The sequence below is a fragment of the Panthera uncia genome, assembly GCF_023721935.1.
Source record: "Panthera uncia isolate 11264 chromosome C1 unlocalized genomic scaffold, Puncia_PCG_1.0 HiC_scaffold_4, whole genome shotgun sequence".
Taxonomy (NCBI): domain Eukaryota; kingdom Metazoa; phylum Chordata; class Mammalia; order Carnivora; family Felidae; genus Panthera; species Panthera uncia.
The window spans coordinates 13,101,176-13,115,988 of NW_026057585.1; the positions used below are offsets into that span (position 1 = coordinate 13,101,176).

The 14,813-nt window shown below is 48.8% G+C and overlaps 1 protein-coding gene across 1 annotated transcript; it reads right to left on the reverse strand.

Annotated features, from left to right (window-relative positions):
* Positions 1-493: 493 nt before the first annotated feature.
* SYPL2 (synaptophysin like 2) lies at positions 494-12,874 on the reverse strand. Its single transcript, XM_049616637.1, has 6 exons — positions 12,821-12,874; positions 12,586-12,660; positions 5,876-6,000; positions 4,594-4,795; positions 3,254-3,445; positions 494-1,893 (listed from the first exon to the last, which is right to left on the reverse strand). Exons 1-6 carry the CDS (start codon positions 12,872-12,874, stop codon positions 1,741-1,743), a joined length of 801 nt encoding a protein of 266 aa, XP_049472594.1. The 3' UTR covers positions 494-1,740.
* Positions 12,875-14,813: the final 1,939 nt, after the last annotated feature.

The window sequence follows — 14,813 nt, forward strand, 5'->3', positions numbered from 1 at the left end:
TAATTATTTCACTGAAGGATTCTGGAGCATTTGAGGATGTAAATCTCACACTCCCCGTCAAGTGGGGGAACTCTGACCCAAAGAAATGACGGGCCCCAAATCAAAGGTCCTGTATTCTGGGTACCCCAGTAAAGTGCACATTACTGGGGATGGTGTTTAGGGAGGTGAGAAGGTGGGAGGGGATGACTCAGTCCTGAGGAGAAATTGGCACAGGGCACATTCACCTTTGGGATGATAAGTGGGCTAATTGGCACTGGATCAGAAAATGGCTGGATTCTTCCTTCTTCATCCTTCCCTGAGCAGCCCTATGGCCAAGGCATACTGAAGTGCTTCGAGCTGGGTAGGAGATGGATGGCCCTTTCCCAGTCAGCATTAACTCTTAGGCCCTGGGGTCCAGAGAGGGACTGAAGGAGGTGTCAGAAAGAGGAGACATATCAAAGACAAATATGGAACTGGGTCCCGAAGTGAAGAAGCACCAATAGCATTGGCCTGCCCTGGACTGGGGGTTTGGGTGGGGAGGGATAGAGCCTGGGAGAAATGAGGAAGCAGGGGAGGAACAGAGGGCAAACCGAGAGGGTGTGTCCTTTCATAAAGGTGAGATAGGGGAGTATGAAAGAGGGGCCACAGAAGGAGTTGGGGGTTTGGGGGAAACGAGCAGAGAATGAGGAAGAAATAGGCCCATCCATCCATGTCCTGGGGCTCTGGGGCAACTTAGCCTCATGGTGGTCCTCTGGGCCCTTCCAAAGCCCCTATATGGCCCCATAGGAATGAGAGGAAAGCCTGGACAGACATGGAAAAGGATCTTGAATGCCTCAGACCAAAGAGATTGGGGAAAGGAGATGGACAGAGAGGTTGGAGGCAGAGAGGGCTAAAAGGGAGTTGCTCCTAGACCCCTCATCTAGTGTCCCCTGTGTGAGACTAAGCCCAAGAAGGAGGACAGGGAAGAAGGTCAGGGGTTTCTAAGGCAAGTACAAGTTTACTATTGGTGGAAGGTGCACCAGCCTGGAGGGGTGGGAGGGCTAAGGGAATAGAAGAAACTGCTTCCCCAGCAAGTTTCCTGGCTTCAGTTTCTTGAAGTTGCAACCCAGTTGCAATATATCTGCTCCCCATTGAGTCTGGGCCTCATCAAGAGCCCCTACAGGGCTGTCTTCTAGACTAGTTGGCCCCCTGGGTTCCCACATGGTAGGCTCTGTGGGCAAGCAGATGCCAGAGGAAAAAGTGGGAAGCATACCAGGCTCAGGCTGACTGGAGATCAGGGCAGACACAAGGCTTAGATAACAACCATTGAAGAGGGGTCACTAAACCACTGGTGGGCCCTTCATGCAAGGGACCAGGAAGAAGGCTGCCAGCCAATTTCCCCTCCCCCCACTTTTATTGAAGCTGACAGGTTGATAGAAGTGGCTGCTAGGAACCAGTCTCCTGCCCCCAACCCTTGCCTGCAACGGGAGGCTGTAAGTGGACGAGGAAGACCCCAAGCAAAATGTTGGGGTCCAGGCCGTAGACAAGAAGCACTGAGCTCCTGCCATCCGAGGCTCCAGCAAGAGGAGAGATAGGAAGCCACTGGTAGGGCCGCCGGGGTTTCTGACAGCTGATGCCTGCCCATCCATCGACGACGTCTCAAAGCTCAAAGCCCAGAATGATGGAGGAGGGGAGTTGGAGAAGGAGGAAGAGGGAGGTCCTGGAAGCTGGAGGTGGTTGAAGAGGTGCTGTCCTGTTCGGGAGTAGCCAGGTGGGAGCTGCTTACTGCTTCTCCACCGCTCCCTGCTCAGCTGCGCTCTCCTGGCTGGGGCCCTGGCCCTGGTCCTGGTCCTGGCCCTGCCCATGCCACGGGGTCTCCTTGAACACAAACCAACAGTTTCCGGCCCACAGGAAGAAGTTGATAAAGCCGAAGAGCTGCAAAGACATCAGGGAAGTTTGTGAGAATAGTAAGGGGGGAACTGTGGGAACAGGGAGGAGGAGTTCCTGTGGGGGGTGAAGGAAGAGGCACAGGGGGCTCAGAAGACTAAAACACAGAGAACTGGAGATACAGGCAGGGTTCAATGCTGATACCCACTAAGGGGCTCTCTGGCAAAAGCCCCTAACTGTCCACAGCATGCACCCAGGTTGTAGCTTGGTTGCTAGGAGAGTCTGGCCCCTGGAGTGAAGCATCATGCAAAGCAGAGCAAGGAGCAGGGGCTCTGGTGGCGCTTTCCAAAGCACTGTTAGGAGTGCCTTTTTCAAGGGTGGGTGTGACCAGAGCTGTCCAAGGTGCTCCTTTCTTAAGACCAGGGACCCAGCCCGGGCTATATTCAACTATTTATTCAAAAATACTTAAAAACCTATCAGCAGGAAGTATTGGGGTGGGGGAGGTGAACTGATGTCAAAGCAATTAGCGTCGAAATGCATTAAAAATCAGATGGTTTGATGGATGAAGGGAGGCGGGTAGATGTGTGATAAAGCAAGTCTAGTAAAATGTTAATGGTGCAGTTTAGGCGATGAGTGTGTGGGTGTTCATTGTAAAATTCTTTCAACTTTGATGTGTGAAAATTTTTACAATAAAATGTTGGGGGCTAAAACTGATCAGCAGGGTTCCAGCAAGTTCTAGAAGGCTCCATGGTGTGCCAGCGATTAAACCCTTCAGTTGCTGGGCCTTGAAGAGTTCCAGGCCATTTTCAGGGCAGGGCTAAGGTGACAGGGGGCATTTGAAAAGCTTCAGGCCTCAGCTATCTACCAACTGATATGGAAAGATTTCCCCATTCTAACAACTGGGATGGCCAAACATGTGCATACCTGCCGGACCCACACCTGCCCAAAACCCCTTTCCAGTCTAGAGGCCTGAGTGACAGTGAACCCCTTCTCACTCACTCTGGGTCTGCTCCCAGCCGTGAGCCCAGCCACAGCCTGTGCTCTCCTTCATATGCTCGCATGTGCACACATACACACACAAACACATATTGTAAAGGAGGAGTGGGAAGCAGTCACAAAGGGCATGCCTGGATGCGGGGAGAAGGGAAATGGGAAGACAGAGTACAGAAGGAGGAAAGAACAGGAGGCTAAATGGCTCTTGGGTTCCCCCCAAACCAAAATGTCTTCTCAGGGTCAGCCAGGGACCCGCAGCCATCCTTAGGTGCTAGGGTCACCGGCTCCAGTTTTAAGGGATGCCAGCTGGAGAGACACCCTCTCTTTTTGTCCCAGAACCTGCTAGCCGGGACAGGCCTGGGCATCTGGGATAGCACTGCCTCCCCCGGTCCCCTTCAGTGGCCACAGGTCTCACCACAGAGATGTTGGCCAGTCCCATGGAGGGTGTGGCCCCAGCGCTGCACACTGCTTCCTCTCCATGGCACACAGACATGGCTGCGGTCAGGCTGGATGGCCGTGTGGCCCCCTTGATGTCTGTCAAGCCCTTGCCCCAGGCCGCTGCAGCTACCAGCCAGAAGAAGGTGAAGGAGACAGTCACACAGAAGTCCTGAAAGGAGCAGAGGGACAAGAAATACACTCAGAAAGACCCCCGTGATTACTTCTTTTCCTCTTGCCAGAATGCATTGGGATCCTGGGGTCCCAGGACAGCCACCTCTTCCTATCCTACCCAATATTTAGAACCTCTGGGAGCCCAGATCATCTTAAGGAATCTGTTCAATGCCACCAAAGGAACCCTGCTACCCAGGGCCACCCCTCCCCATGCCCTCAGAACTGAGGCCAGGCAACAATGTATCAAGGCACCTGCTGGTCAATGTTACCCCCACATCCAAGTGGCCTAAACTCCCCACTCTCCCCTTCAAGCTTTTCCTCTGGTCACCATTGTTCAGCTACAACTGGTGTCAGAGTGAGAGCAGACTGCAAGAGACAAATGGGGTCCCCTGAAGCACCCCTTCCACCTTGCATGCCTGGGATAGGGAGACAGTAAAGGGGGAATGATATTAATGATAGCCAACACTTACTGAAGCTAACTATATACCAGATATTTTACATGCATTTTCACTTCATCTCCCCCAAACACTATGAAATGGGTATTATTTTTTTTTATGTTTCTTTTTTTTTTGAGAGAGAGAGAGAGAGAGAGAGAAAGAAAGACAGAACACAAGTGGGGAAGGGGCAGAGAGAGAGGGAAACACAGTATCTGAAGCAGGCTCCAGGTTCAGAGTCATCAGCACAGAGGCTGACCCAGGGCTGGAAACCACAAACTGTGACCTCATGACCTGAGACGAAGTGGGACACTTAACACCCCCTGAGCCACCCAGGCGCCACCGAGATGGGTATTATTTTATCCCCATTTTATATTGAGGAAACTGAGGTTTATAGAGGATAAGTGGCTTGTCCAAGAGCACACAGCCAATAAGGGACCGCCCTGGAATTTGAACCCAGGCAGCCCAACTCCAGAGCCCACTTCTTGATGCTGTTATGCCTCCTGTGAGCACAGCAAGTGACAGAAAGTTGGTAGAGGCAGAGTCATCGGAGCTGTGGGAACCACAGAACCCAAAGGGATCAACAAGGAAGAGCTGGCAGGGAGATTCAGGAGCTTCCACATATGGGTGTCCTCCCCTCTCACTCTGACATCAGTCTCAGAAAGCACATCTCTCAGTTTCTCCATCCCACTTCTGGCCTCTGCTTACTCACCACCAGGGGGAAACGCTTGTTCTCTGCGTAGAGGTTGTGGAAGCGCAGGTAGACAACTAGTGCAGCCATGGTGTAGAAGAAGGAAAAGATGCCCAGGGTCACAAAGAACTCAGCGGGAGCAGAGAAATCCCCCATCAGGTGCATAGTCTTGGAGGTGGAGTCATCATCGCAGAGGGGCATCTCATACTGGACCCGGTTCAACCTGTAGGTGGCAGGGGATGCCATCCTAAGCTCGGGGCAATCCTCTTCCTGTGGAGGCAGAGGACTGTACCTGCCCTAGGGGTAGTCCTGTGCTCATTCTCACCCTGGGACTCTTACAGAGCCAAGAAAGGGGGTGTGTGGGGAGGAATGCTTCTGGAGGGAACCCTGCAGTCAAGGCAGGAATCTCCCTGGAATTCTGGTCAAACTCTACCTCCCATTCAGCCACTACCCCACTCTCGTCTACTTTGCCCAGATATGGTGACCATGTAGTTCCAAGGATCTCCAGGGCCCTTCAGGTCACTACCACAATAATCCATCTGTTTCTTATAGCCAAACCACCAGGGAGATCAGCTTCATTTTGCCCCTGGGAAAGGGGCACACAGGCCCACAGTGGCCAGGTTAGTTTGGACTTTCCCATTCCCAGGCCTTAGTCAGGCCCCCCAAATGAGACTATATGGGATAAAATAAGGAGAGAAAAACAAACACCCTGCAATATACAAGAGATAGTTAATCGTTGGTACTAAAAATTTCTGGAAAGACAAGTCCTATTCCCAGTTCTCCTCTGAACAGTTGGGACTCCCTCCCTAAGCTCCCAAGTAGCCCAGAAAGAGTATTCTTTTCTGCCTCCTGGTCAAGGTGCACATCCTTGTACTCTAGTGGTACCAGGTGAGCACCCCATGTCAACTCTTTAGGATCTTAGTACTAACAAGTTCCCTAACCTTCAAGGCAGGGAGGAGGTTGCTGAAGGTCAGAAGGACCTGCCCAACTAGCTGAGACTCCTATAAGCCTCCATCCCCAATTGCATGGTTTTTTTTCTGTAGGAACTATGTTACACCTGCTATTGGTTATCTATGGACTGGAACATTATTATGACAATGATCGGTCTGAGGTTCCCCGATATTTTTCTATGGTTAGTCTGAAATTCCTAAAGGGTGGAAAGGACCCAAGTCCTGTAGTTCTATTTGAACCTGGAGCGGCACTCAAAAAAAGGCCTTTAAGTTTCTGGAGAAGGAAGAGACCAAGCAGGTCCTGCCAAATAAGCGAGAGAGGCTGTGTGGGGTCAGAATCAATTCCTGCTCACCTGAAGGGATAGCCGAACAAAACAATGATGGAGCTCACATCCTTGGCTTCGTTGTTGCAGCGAACTGTTGCTCCTGTCTCCCCGCTGTAGGAGCCGCAGGACCCGAAGGCGAAAATAGCAAAGAGCTGAGGGAGAGGGAAGCCCCTTTGAGAGTCGGAAGGTATATCTCATCAGAACCACCTTCTGACTCTTAACAGGTGCAGATACTGTGGAGGGGACCAGGATTTCCTTTAATCAACTCCCTCCTGGGTAGGGACCCATGGCTTCCATTGGTCTTCCAGCCTCAGGATGCTGTGTTCACTGCATCTGAGTCCTGGACCAAACAGTCAAATGAATGAGGTTGACTTTGAGTGGTGTCTGGGGGGAAGATAGAGAGAAAGAAGAAATGGACAGTTTCCACATCTCCCCATTGGATGTGACTGTGGAGAATATAGGTAGCCTCCTTAAGATGATAAGCAACACAATTTAGGCTTTTGGAAACTTCTAGGATAAAGGTGGACTTGAATTCCACCCACCCCCACCCCCCCCCCTCTCCGCCAAGGGAGAGGCACCCTAGGAATAGATTCCTCTGTGATGAGATCAGGCATGCTTTGGGATTCTTTCCATTTCTCCTTTGAAGCTGTCATTGAATCTTGTGGTTACCTTGTTGCTAACTTCCAGGGGCTTCCAGCCTCACTGGAGGTATAGCTAGAAGTGGCAACTTCCACTTCCACCAAGCCTTCAGAGGGGCCAAGCAGGGAAGAGCTATGCTCCTCTTCCTCCAAAGGTACTTTTCCTTGCAGCAACAATGCTGGCTGCGTCCATGCTGACAGTCCTGGCCCACGCCCAGAGCAAAGTACCTTCCACTTGCCTTATCAGCCTCCACTGTTCCCCCCGCAGTGTTTCCCCTTGTTATCTGTTGATGCTGCCATTGCTCAGTGTTAAGAACCAGAAGCATTTCAGGTCACTTGAATTGTTTTCCTCTCCACCTTTCATCACATTTTACTAAACCTCCTGTCTTGAGTGAAATGAAATTTCCTCAACCTATGATTTTCTAATTTCTTTCTGGGGAAACACACTGGTTAGAAAAGGAGGTGAGAAACTGGAATCTCTTATCCTCCCGCATCATCTGTTCAGGCCCCGTTTCCTGTGCACTTACCTTATACGGGCTTGTATATGATGTAATCATTCTTATTAAGCACAGAGCTTATTCTGTTAATGATCATTTTCTGTATGTTTCTCCATATCTTGGACATTAAGCACCTAGAAGACAGCTCATCTACATCCCAGGCTTGCACCCAGAGTTTAGAATAGAGTTATGTGCACGTGATTTTGCTAACTCTTGATAGCGTTATGGAGTTTTGAAAAGAGACCTGGATTAGGAGTTTGGAAATCTGGATTCTAGTCCTGGCCCTGTCACTGATGAGCTGGGTGACCTCTAATAAATAACTCTGTTCTCGGAGTCTCAGTTTTCCCGTCTGTTGAACAAGGGGTTTGGAGCAGGCAATCGAGAGGCCTTTCTCCCACTGGATGGGGATAATACTATCAGCGTGCTCTTGGCCGGGCTTGCAGGCAGCTGTGCTCTGCCCCTCGGCGGTGTCCGGTGCCACTGCCCCACCTTGCATTGCCTGCCCTGGCAGATCTTCTCCATGCTGGAGCCATTGACCCATCTCTAAAGGTCACAATGAGCACCTCTGTTTCCAGGAGGTTTAGTTCAGACAACTGAGAATTGTCTCCATTGTAAAAAAACATCCAGGAAAGGAGACAGTATAACTCTCTCCAATGCCTGAATAGCCTCCTCATCTGGCTTAATTTACAGAGACTGCAGTAGAGCCCTGTTTGCTTATCTTGACAGAGCTGAAGAGAATTTGCCCAAAGCCTCTGCATCATTACCCTTTATATACTCCAAGCCTCCTCACTGGCATAACAATGATGCTTCTCTAGCTCTTCCTCATAGGAATTCTCTAACTTTTGTCAGCTCTATGAGCCTCTTGCAAGTAGCTTCTGGTGCTCAGAACTGGACACACAATTTAGAGTATCACATTCTAAGAAGGGCAGCATAGTTTTACCCAATAAAGTCCCCTAAGAAAATAGGTATTCCTAACTTGGGGCAACGGATGGTGAGTTATGGAGCCTTCTCTTCACTAGCACTTCCTTGACAGGCACTCCTGAACATCTACAGAAAGAGGACACTTATGGAGCACTTACTGTGTACTGGCACTGTCCTAAGCACTATCATTTAGTAGTGAATAAAAGAGAAAAATCTCTGTCTTCATGGAGCCTGTACTCTAGAGCTGCACTATCCACAATGCTACGTAGCCACTAGCCAAGTGTGGCTATTTACATTCAACTTCATTAAAATTTAAAACAATTAAAAATTCACAGTGACTCAGTCACATTTAGCCACATTTCAGGTGCCACATTTCAATAGCCACACGTGACTGGCAGGTACCATATTGGACAACACAGATAATAGAACTTTTTCGTCACTGCCCAAAGTTCTTCTATGTCTGGATGATCACCTTGAGGTTCTGAAAATCCTGAATCCTGCTCTCTGATTCCTCAGAGAGTGAAATATACCATGAATAACTTTAGCACTAGCTGCATCCTCTTCTATTCTGATTCTTTGAAAGTCAGGAATCCCTAAACACCTTACATAGCTCTTTATCAACCAGAATATATAATTAAATCTGAACATCACACAGTCACGAGATGACAAATCTCATGAAGTTTCTTATGTAAGTGGACAATGGGAAAAATCTGAGGGGAACTTCATAGATTCACAGGACGGCAGAGCAAAAAAGATCTTACAGATTATCAAGCCCCATGGTCTCATTTCACAGAGGTAGAAACTAAAGTCCCAAAAGATTAAGTGACTCTCCCAGGGTCACATTTAGCCATTGTGAGGGCCAGCCTTAGAATTCACATCTCTTGATTCCCTGTCCAGTGCTCTTTCTACTTAATCAACGAACAGTTATTAAGCATTATTGTGCCAAGTGCTGGAAACACAAAGATGAGTAAGACCCGGTACCTTCTTTTAAGAGTTTACATCCAGAAAAAGAAAAAAAAAAACAGTGTCATGCTCAAACAAATAAATAAAATAAAATTCTGCATCATAAAATTATTGAGGCTAAAAAAGGGGATCTCTCCTGTGTTCAGGGAGGATTGTAAGGAGGCAGGGAGTAGCTCTGCACCTGGCATGCAGGAGCAGAGAAAGACACACTGCCCCAGCCCATTCCACCTTTCTGTACCAGATTTGCTTTCTTCCCTAAATGTACCAGGTGACTGAACCACTGGGAAGAGCGGGAAAGAACTGAAACCGTCCGTGTCACCAAGCATAAGGGTTTCTGAGTTGAGCAAACTGCTCCAAAAGAACAGGAGCCAAGGAGAAAGAGAGAGACAGAGACAGAGAGAGAGTCCCTGAGACAGGGAAGGGGTGGATCTCTGAAGTTCTGATGCCAACCTTCCACCTTCCTCCTCTTGGACCTGTATTGCTAGGGACAGAGATGGTCCTATATTGCTCTCCACACCCTCCTCCTCCTGCCTCTGTATCTCTTTGGGAAAGATGTCAAAATAACCTTGCCAGTTAGGTGCTGACTTACTTGATGGTGATGATCCTTTGTCAGCCTTGGGGACACTACCATCCCTAGTTAGTGCAGAGCACAAGACAAGATCTCCCCTCCAATCTTACCCCTACAGTCATCTTATTGGTTTGATGGACTCTAATAGTATTCATTCTCATTTCCCCACACCAACTGAAATAGTTTATTTTCATTATAGAGACCCCAGAGCCAAGTAAGTGGCTTTGGCACCTCAAATTATTGATCAGGGGTACAGTTGATAATGATATGACTTATTATGGGAACAGTGACAGAGTAATCCAGGAGATTCCTTTGTGCCTTACCCTCAAAGTGAGGATCTGGCAGTGATATTTGAATAATCCAACCAAAGGACAAGTCTAGCTGAGAGTATGCATAAAGAGGAGATTTGGGGGAAAGGGGAGGTTTGGGAACAGGAGGAAAGGGAAGCAACACTTGCTGAATATCTCCTGGACTGTCTGGGCTGAATGCTTGGATGCTTTACAGAAATTACCTCTTATAATCCTCCCAGTGAACCCATGAGATGGATCTTACCCTCATTTACAGGTAAGAAACCGAGACCCACAAAGATTTTGTTACTTACCCTAGGTACCTCAGATTCTATGGCTAGAAAGCAGAGGACGCTGCATTTAAACCAAAGCCCATTGACCTAAAAATCTGCCTTTTTCCTTTTTTAAGGAAACCAGTTCTTTAATACTTGGTCTATACCCGTGTTATTTTGCTAGCTTTCTGTAGACTTAGTGAGACTCCAGAACTGGGAATTGAAGTGAGATTAATTTCTGAATTAAAAAAAAGCCAAGCTCTAAGCCAAGCTCCTGAATAATAAAAGACTAACATTGCTTTCTTCTTACTAGGATTCCAGCAAAATTGCTTTTTGATAACAATGACAACAAGTTTTCAAGTATCATTACGATAAACGCAAGATCTGTGTTTTCTTTTTCTTTTTCGTTTTTTTCCTTTTCCAGTCAGGGTCATTTGATCCCCTCCAATAAGGAAATGAGTGAAAATCCCAAATGACATTTTCACTGTCATTTCTGGTGCTGGTTCCTGTGTACTTTTATATTAGCTCATCCTGCAGAGACTCAGGCAAGTGAAACTCACGCTCTGAATTCAGGCTGCTAGGATGGCAGTAAAGCAAATCATGTCTCCCTTTGATGCTGCCCTTCAAATGAAGGCTAAGTTCAGAGTCTAGCCCTGGGCCCCTGGATTTAGCACTATGAGAGAAAGGCATCACCCCCCTCTAAGAAGCTGAGGATCATAAAAGTCAAACGGTTCTTAACTCTTAGGGATCAGTGCTGACCCTGGGAGGAGACTGGATCATTTTCCTAGGCATTGTTTTGTGCAGCCTTTACAGAAATGTGGGTATTGGAGGAGGAGGGCATTGAGAAAAGGATAGAAGGATTGAAGAGGGAAGCTTTACAGAATCCTCCCATGAAGGATGATTCCATGGTCTAATAACCTCATTGTTTCCCTCATCCCTTGACAGTCTTTCTCAAATTTCCCTTAGATCCATTTGTCTAGTTTAATGATAAAAGTGTACTCTTATATTTCAGGTTCTGCTCCTCATAATGGTTCCCTAGTTCTGGATGGCAGTCACATGGAGCCTTAATAACATTCTTATATGGCCACCACTGGTACTCAAGTGGTGGGTCAGAACAGGGAAGTGGGGGGAGGTGAAAGCTCAGTCAGCAGTCCATCCAACTGCTCTTGAAGCAGTAGGGAGAGTGGAAAGTCCCCATCAGATCCCAGAGTTTGCACTTGGGAGCTCCTTGCCTGGCCTGTAGCCCCAGTCAAGGTCTCAGATATCCACAGATAACCCCAAATGCACTATTGCCCCTGAATTCCAGATCTGATGATTCTCATCCAAACAATGATTCAGGCAGGACTCAGTGACACAGTGCTAACTCCTGTCTCCAGTGAGTTAAAAGCCCTTTAGAACTCAATCATCCTCAGTATTAACAGTGACTTATTCCCTAGCTGAATTCTGTGCTGAAAGCACATTAATTAAGTTATTCACACACCATTTGGTGTGTGGACTGTCTAACTTAAATCTCTTCAGTTATAGTGCACTAAATGCTCCCAACTAGTTTTCATGATTTGAAAGAATGACTGCACCTGTCCACATTCCTAACTTATACTCAGGAGGCCTTGGGCACTTACAAGGACAGAGAACATACCAATATCTCAAAGCACCAGTGAGGCAAGGAGATGGTATTTGCCCTGGACAGTTACAGAGGAAACTGAGGCCATGGGCAAGTGATTTCTTCAAGGTCACAGGGTGAGTCTAATGAAGGACAATATTCTAGCATACCAACCATTTAGAGCAGAAGGGGACCCTCGGGATGGTGTGATCAACATTTAACTAATGTTGAAAACTGAGGTCCAAAGAAGTGACTTGCCCTAGGTCACATAGCTGGAAAAGGCAGGACCACATCTGAAACCCAGAGCCCCAGCTTCCCAGCTCAATGTTTTATCTTATTCTACAAGCCACATTTTGGCCATAGTGTGACTTTTATTGTCTTGATATTTTTTCTTTTATTTAATCCTAGAGCCATAGGCTTCATTCATTCATTCATTCATTCATTCATTCACTCTCTTACTCAGTTACAGGAACCCAGATTACTTTAGTGATCTCAGCAGGACAACCGCCAGCCAGCCAGGACCCTGTCTCCCGAGTCAACCTTCAGGATCAGTCAGGTCCTGGTGGGTTTGGAGGCCGGGTGGTTTCCCTCGCCCGCCTCATTCCCTCCTCTGCCCTCCGTGGATTTCCTTCTCCTCCTTGTCCTCCCTCCCCCCTCCTGCCACCGAAGAGTGGTATGTGCAGGATCAGAGTTCTGGAAAGGTTACACCCGGGTCCTCTCGCTCGGGTGAAATGTGAGCGCCCTGGGCAAGGGCTCCTTGCACATAGAAGGACCGAATCCCGGACTCCAAATGCCTTGCTCCTCACCCTCCTGCCATCAAGTGCTGGAGAAGCACCCCGGCCGCCCCTCCCCCGCCCACCTGTCGCCGCCCCCCACCCTTCCGCCAGGGCCGGCCGCAGCACCTCCCCGCCCCCCACTCCGGCCACATTGCTTCGGGTCAGCGTCACAGTCCAGGCTCCCGAAATAGCCCGCGGCTGGAGCATCGACTCACCCACTGGAGAACTTTGATGAAGCCCAGAGGCTCCTCCAGCCGCCTCCAGCGCATGCCCACCAGCAGACGGTCCACCTGCGGACACGGGGCCGACGAGGGGTCAGGGCGGTGGGGGGCCCAGGAAAGCACCGGTTTTCCTCCCACTCCCACTCGGGAGAGGGGACGGAATAAGGGTCCGGCCCAACCCTGAGGTGGAGAAGGGGTGGTAAGACAACCTCGGGCGCGCGGGGAGTACCTGCTGGCGCGGTGACTTGTCCGCTGCGCGACTCGGGCCCTCGGTCGAAGACATGCTGGCGCAGCGGGTCCGGGGCGCAGCGCGGGGGCTCGGCTCCCTGGCCGGGAGGCTGTGGGCACCGCGGTCGGCCCGGCGACTGCTGGCCGGCGGCGGGGGCAGCGAGCGGTGCGGGAGCGCGGACGGCCGTCGGCGGCCCGGGCTCCAGGCTGGCGGGACGGGTCGCGGGGGCGCTGCAACTCGCGCTCGCGGAGGCCGGGACCGAGGCTCAGGCCCTCCGGCTGCAGAAAGCCCTCGAGTCCGATTCAAACTTCTGTCAAACTCGGGAGCGCACTTGGCAGCCGAGTCACGTGGCGTGCGCTCGCGAACCCTCCTCCCGCCCCCTCTGCCCCCCCGTCGGCCGGCAGGGCGCCTTAAAGGGACCTGTGGCTTCTGCGGGCAGTTTGGCCGCGAGGGGGTTCAAGTTCGTTGCCAGAAGCCTCCAGGGCCAGTCCCAAGCCGTACACGACAGCCGCTCCAACTCATGGCCAAAGTCGGAACTAGCCTGGCGCTCTGGAACGCACGGGTTCTTGTTTTATCTTTTCCTATTTGCGTGGATTTGGAGCCGCTCTGCGCCGTTTTTCTCTTCTTCCACACCACAATACCCAGAACCGACAGGATTTTCATCAAGCATTATCAGTGTTGAGATAAGCTTCTAAACCTTAAGGTTAACAAACTGCTTGCTTTCAAAATCTCCAAAAGCCACTACAAGAGGGAATGGGCAACAGAACAGAAATTGCTCACTTTTTATTGTCTTGTTACGCTATTGTTTAATTTTTTAACAACAAAAGGTATTCATATATTAATGACTTAAACGTTATTAATCATTAAAAAGTATAAACTCGATCTCCTTTAAAACGGAGAGTGAAAATAGTCTTTGAGGAATAGGGAACTTAGAGAATAATTTGCATTGAAAAGTTGACATTGTTGCATTATGATTGACCTTCAATCGGTGCCTAATTTTCAAAAAGTGTTAGTCAGGAGCCCCAAGTGAGCAATCATGAATATTACACATTCGGTTTACTGGATTGTAAGTGTAAGTAGTGTAAGTGTAAGTAGTGAAAGGTTAAGTGATTTGTCCAAGGTCACTGAGTGAGCCATGGGGCGGCAGCCAGGTGGAAAGAACCAGCCTGTGACTCTGAAGAATTGACTTGTAAATATGGATCCCCCTCGTCACAAAGTCATTAATTGGAGTTCTCCTCTGGTAATTTAGAATGACTGCTTTTTGAGCAAACATTTAGCTCTTGTTAATACAATTCATTCCCTCATTGAGCAAGTGCCTTCCCGAGGTTGGGGTAGAAGGGAGTGACTGGACTTGAAAGAAACTTCTCTAGCATATTTCCATTGCAAATCTAGAGGAAATAAGAAACAACTGAGTCCCCAATCCAATTTTTAACACATTGTTCTGCAGTTTGAGGTTCCTTTACTATAGAATAGGAATAATAGTGTCTGCCCTACTTATTGCATCAGGTCAGCATGAGGATTAAGTGGTGTAAGGTGTGTAAATGCCCACACTACACAAATATGAAATAATACTTATTACCAATGGTCTACAACAATATGCATACAACATATAACACAATCAGAAAAGAATTCAGAATAATCCAACAAAAATCCCACACATCTAGGAACCAACCTTATTAAATTTTAACACTTTTCCTGGTTTGTCTCAAATCCATTCTTTAGGGGCTCCTAGGTGGCTCAGCCGCCTCAGGTCATGGTCTCATCGTTCATGAATTTGAGCCCCATATTGGGCTTGCTACAGTCACTGCAGAGCCTGCTTCAGATCCTCTGTCCCCTTCTCTCTTGGTCCCTCCTCCCCTTGCATGTGCGCACGCACGTGCGCGGTCCTTCTCTGTCTCAAAAAAAAAATTCATTCTTTAACAAAATACAAAATTGCATATAAAACAAAACCTGTGCATTCTGTGATATCATTCCCTCCCTCTTTCCTTCCTCC